A 4,223-nucleotide genomic window follows, 5' to 3' on the forward strand; every position below is an offset into this window, starting at 1 on the left:
CCCTCCCCCGCCCCTTCAGCCCCCATGGGTTCGGACTGGGCAGAAGGAGGGGCAGTCTGGAGGGGCCCAGAAGGCGACCTGACCCGGCGGGGGCCAGGAGGAGGACTGTCCTGAGGAGGGCGGGGCGCGGAGATGAGCCTGAGTGGGAGCTGGTGGAGGCGGTGCTCGAAAGCGGGCTGCGCTCTAGGCGGGTGCGGGATGCTGTGGGCCACGAGGGGAAGGAAGGGCGCTCAGAACCGGGATGGAGGAAAGATCCGGGGAAAGGCTCTGAGCAGCGGAGGGAATGGGTGGATGGAAGGCTCTGGACAGTGGCTCCCAACCTCTTTTTGGCCATCCCCCACCTGAGCATCCCTAAGTCCTGATGCCCCCCTGTGACATGTAATTCTTATTATTCAAAAGTGAACTCCTATTCACGTGGAGGAAGCCTAACAGGCCATTAACTTGGTCTAAACAAGCTTCCAAAGAACATGGCATCCATGAAAGAGGGAAATAAAAAATAAAAACGAAAGGACAGTTGAAGTACTGAGGAAGAAATCACTAAGAAATTGTTTAAAAAATAATAATAATATGAAGTGATATAAGAAAATAGCAGATAGTTTCAAAACATATAATAGAGAACTGAAATGTATAAATATGTCACAATATATATTTATATACTGTCTATGAGGCCCCTAGAACCATAGAAATGCAAAAAAATTCACTGTTAATAACTCATTCTCGATTGCCCCCCTTAAAAATCAAATTTGCCCTCCTGTGGGATGTGTGCCCATGTTGGGAACCACTGCTCTAGAAAATCTCCGGAGATCTGCAGAGCGGGGACCCCTGAGACGGATGCTGCTGGGGTCGGGGCATGAGAAACATCCCTGGACAGACCTCTGCCTTAGGTGGAGGGCCCTTGGATGGAGGACGCAGTCTTCCTTCTCTTACCCTCGCTCTGGTTCTTCCTTCCTGTTGTAGGTGCTGGGACCACAGTTTGAACCATGAGTCCCCCTCCCTGGGAGGGTGTGTGTGTGTAGAGGGGTGATGGAGTCAGTGATGGAGGGCCCTGGGTCTGGAGGGCCTCTGAGACCCCAGTGGCTGGACCCAGGGAGGACTGGGGAGAGAGCCAGGCAGTGGGGTGTGGTGGTCCTGAGCTGGGCCTGACAGGAGCAGAGCTGCATGTTGACTGTGAGACTGGGAAGGGTCTGGGATCCCCTGGAGGAGCTCAGTGCTGTGTCCTCGGAGTGAGGGGTGGGTGCTGGGCTCCCGAAACAGCCTGGGGAAGCACAGGTCTGCGAGCTTGGCCGAGAGGTCTAGGCTGGGGGTACTGCTTTGTTGGGGTCATGCTGGGCCAGGTCAGTCGTTAAACCCCTGGCAGAGGATGGGGACATAGGAGAGAGGCTGGCAGAGGGAGGAGAAAAGCAGGCAAAGGCGCCCAGGAGTTTGGAGAGCATTGGTGGGAGGCACTGGGGGTCCCCAGAGGAGAGGAGAGCGGGTGCTGGGAGGAAGGATGGGTGGGAAAGCCTGGCCCTCTGGGCTTGGGGGTGCCCACAGACCTTGACAATGCCGTGGTCATTAGTGCCTACTGGCCAATTTGTAGTTGGTAGGAGGAGGGAGAACAATGAGACTAGGAGATTAGTGAGATTAAGAGATCAGAAAGATGGCACTCCACGCTCATTACTGAAAAAACACTTATGGGCTCAGTTTACAAGTGACAGGCATAGAGAACATATTCTATGAGTTGGTTATTGTAATGATGGGTTTCTCAGCAGTCGTTCCGAATTACAGTGCTAGGCCTGATTTCTATCCCACTGGAGTTTTTCTTTTTGAAGCTAGCTTATTTTTTGCCCTGGCCAGTGTGGCTCAGTTGGTTGGACATTGTTCTATGCATCACGAGGTCACCAGTTCGATTCCTGCTCATGGCACATGCCTGGGTTGTGGGCTTCATCCCAGGTAGGGGATGTGTAGGAGGCAGCGGATGGATGTTTCTCTCTCTCTCTCCCCCCTCTCCCTTCCTCTCTCTAAAATCAATCGAAACATTTTTTTAAATATTAAAAATAAAGTTAGCTTATTTTTTGTCTGGTAAGATAATTTTAATTATTAATATTAATCTTTATTTCATTTTAGTTGTTCATTATAATGCCATAGTATTAGTAGGCAACTCCCCTGAGCACATTTTACAGAGTTACAAAATTACTATATTCAGGCAGCTTCAGCTTCAGACTGATTACCAAAAACATTTCTCCTAAAATGTTTACAAACACGTGTGTGAAAATGTGTGATGAATTATTGTGTAAACGGTTGTTATGTAGAATTTGGTGAGAAAATTCCTAATGGAGAAAAAGGTTATCCCACTCATGGCTAAGTCGTTATCCTGAAGCGGGCAGTGGCCAGTTGAGGAGGTTGCTGAAAAGGGAGGTGGAGAGGAGAGAGGTGACTGAGCCATCAGGGTAAATGAGGACAGGGCCGCCTGTGGACACCGAAGCTGGAAGTTGGTCCGAGGCAGTGGTGCCAAGGCAGGGACTGTGGCTGGAGAGGGGCCACTTCTCACTGGACGTACCAGGGTCATTGTAGGTCCAGAAGGCAGTCCCGGGAGAACAAGAAACAAAATAGGAAGCACTTCATTTCCCGGGGAGGAACCCCCGGCTGGGAGAGGAATACCTGAAACCCATGGCACAGCCTGGCAGCGCACCTGCCTGACCTGTCTCTTCCCCAGCATCTGTTCTCCATCCCGCTCTCCCCCCAGCCAGGTGTGCGGTTCCTGGTCAGTAGGGTCTCCCAGGGTTGGGTCCGAGCTCACCCCAGTCCACCTACCCCAAGGTACATCTGGAGCCAGGGAGGCCCCTCCCCCACCTGGCCCTGCATCGCTATAAATAGCTGGTTCCGAGGGGTAAGGGGGTAATCGTGTTACTCTCTGGCTGGCACTGCCTGTCCTGTCCCTCCCCCCAGGCGATCCTCGGGGTGCAGCTGGTGGTGACCCTGCTCACGGCCACCCTCATGCACCGGCTGGCTCCGCACTGCTCCTTTGCTCGCTGGCTGCTCTGCAATGGCAGGTGAGCCTCAGCCCGCCTCAGGCCCTGCAGGTAGTTTTTTTTTTTAAACAACTTTATTGAGATGTGGTTGATGTACAGTAAACTGCATATTTTGGAAGGGCACAGTTGGATCAGTTCTGACAGATGTACACACACACACACACACACACACACACACACACGACCATGTCCACACTTGGAAGAGCAGCTGCTTCCCCCGACACCTCCCTTCCACCCCTCGCTCACTGTAGAGGTTTCCTGAAATGTTTTTGGTCCCTGTTTGGGTCTGGGCCCCTTCCTGAGATTTGTGGAAACTGCACTCTCTCCTTAGGACAGTGTGCACGCCTTCGCTAGGAGAGTTAGCCCGCAGATCCAGGGGTGTCTGCACCCCTGCTGCACTGCCCCGCCCCCCTCCCGACCCTTCCCTTGGCCTCCCATGGGCGCTGCTCCTCCTGTCACCAGGGTTCTGGGGCCCAGCCCTCCCTCTGACTCTAGTCCCGAGTTTTGGGGTTCACTGCCTTGACATCAGAGCCCTACCCCCAGGCCCGAGCTTTCCTGACCACCTGCCTGTCTTTGCCCTCAGTCTCTTCCGGTACAAGCACCCGTCAGAGGAGGAGCTTCGGGCCCTGGCAGGGAAGCAGAGGCCCAGAGGCAGGAGGGAGCGGTGAGTGAGCCTCCAACTTCAGGGGAGGCTGCAGGGGCACAGGGCCTGCCCTGCCGGCTCTCGGGCACCACTCTGGGCACAGAGGAGAACGAGGCACCCCAGAGGAGAATCTGGACACCCCAGGATGAATGATTTTTACTGTCATACCTGGGCATTGAATGCTTGGCAGTTTGCTGTGGGCCAGCCCTGTGGGTGGGTGGTGCCTGCAACCTGGTGTGTAGAGGGTACCCCAACTGGGGAGAAGGCACCTCCCACCAGCTCCTGTGCTCGAGGGTGGCGCTCTGAGGGTGGCACTCTGAGGCCCTCAGGCTGCGGCAGGGAGAGGTGGGCTGGGCAGGGAAGGCAGAAATGGAGGATGCTGCTCTGACTCTCCCCTCCCCACCAGGTGGGCCAATGGCTATAGTGAAGAGAAGACTTTGTGTGTCCCCCGAGATGCCCCTTTCCAGCTGGAGACCTGCCCCCTCACAGCCGTGGATGCCCTCGGTAACAGTCCAGTGGGTCCCCAGCACCCTCACTTTGTCCACACCCTGGCAGGGTGGGTGGGTAGG

General features: G+C 54.7%; 1 protein-coding gene across 4 annotated transcripts in view; it reads left to right on the top strand.

The window, feature by feature from the left end:
* TMEM161A (transmembrane protein 161A) overlaps positions 1–4,223 on the top strand; it is a 16,261-nt gene that overhangs the window by 873 nt on the left and 11,165 nt on the right. Inside the window, exons 2-4 of one of the 4 annotated variants that reach the window (XM_005873818.2) lie at positions 2,929–3,032; positions 3,595–3,675; positions 4,061–4,158. In XM_005873818.2, coding sequence (XP_005873880.1) covers positions 2,929–3,032; positions 3,595–3,675; positions 4,061–4,158 — 283 coding nt within the window. Of the gene's footprint in view, positions 1–2,928; positions 3,063–3,594; positions 3,676–4,060; positions 4,159–4,223 lie in introns of those variants that run through there. The other 3 variants (XM_014545749.1, XM_014545748.1, XM_014545747.1) reach the window with 3 other exon arrangements.

Source organism: Myotis brandtii, unplaced genomic scaffold (genome assembly GCF_000412655.1).
Source record: "Myotis brandtii unplaced genomic scaffold, ASM41265v1 scaffold421, whole genome shotgun sequence".
Classification (NCBI taxonomy): Eukaryota; Metazoa; Chordata; class Mammalia; order Chiroptera; family Vespertilionidae; genus Myotis; species Myotis brandtii.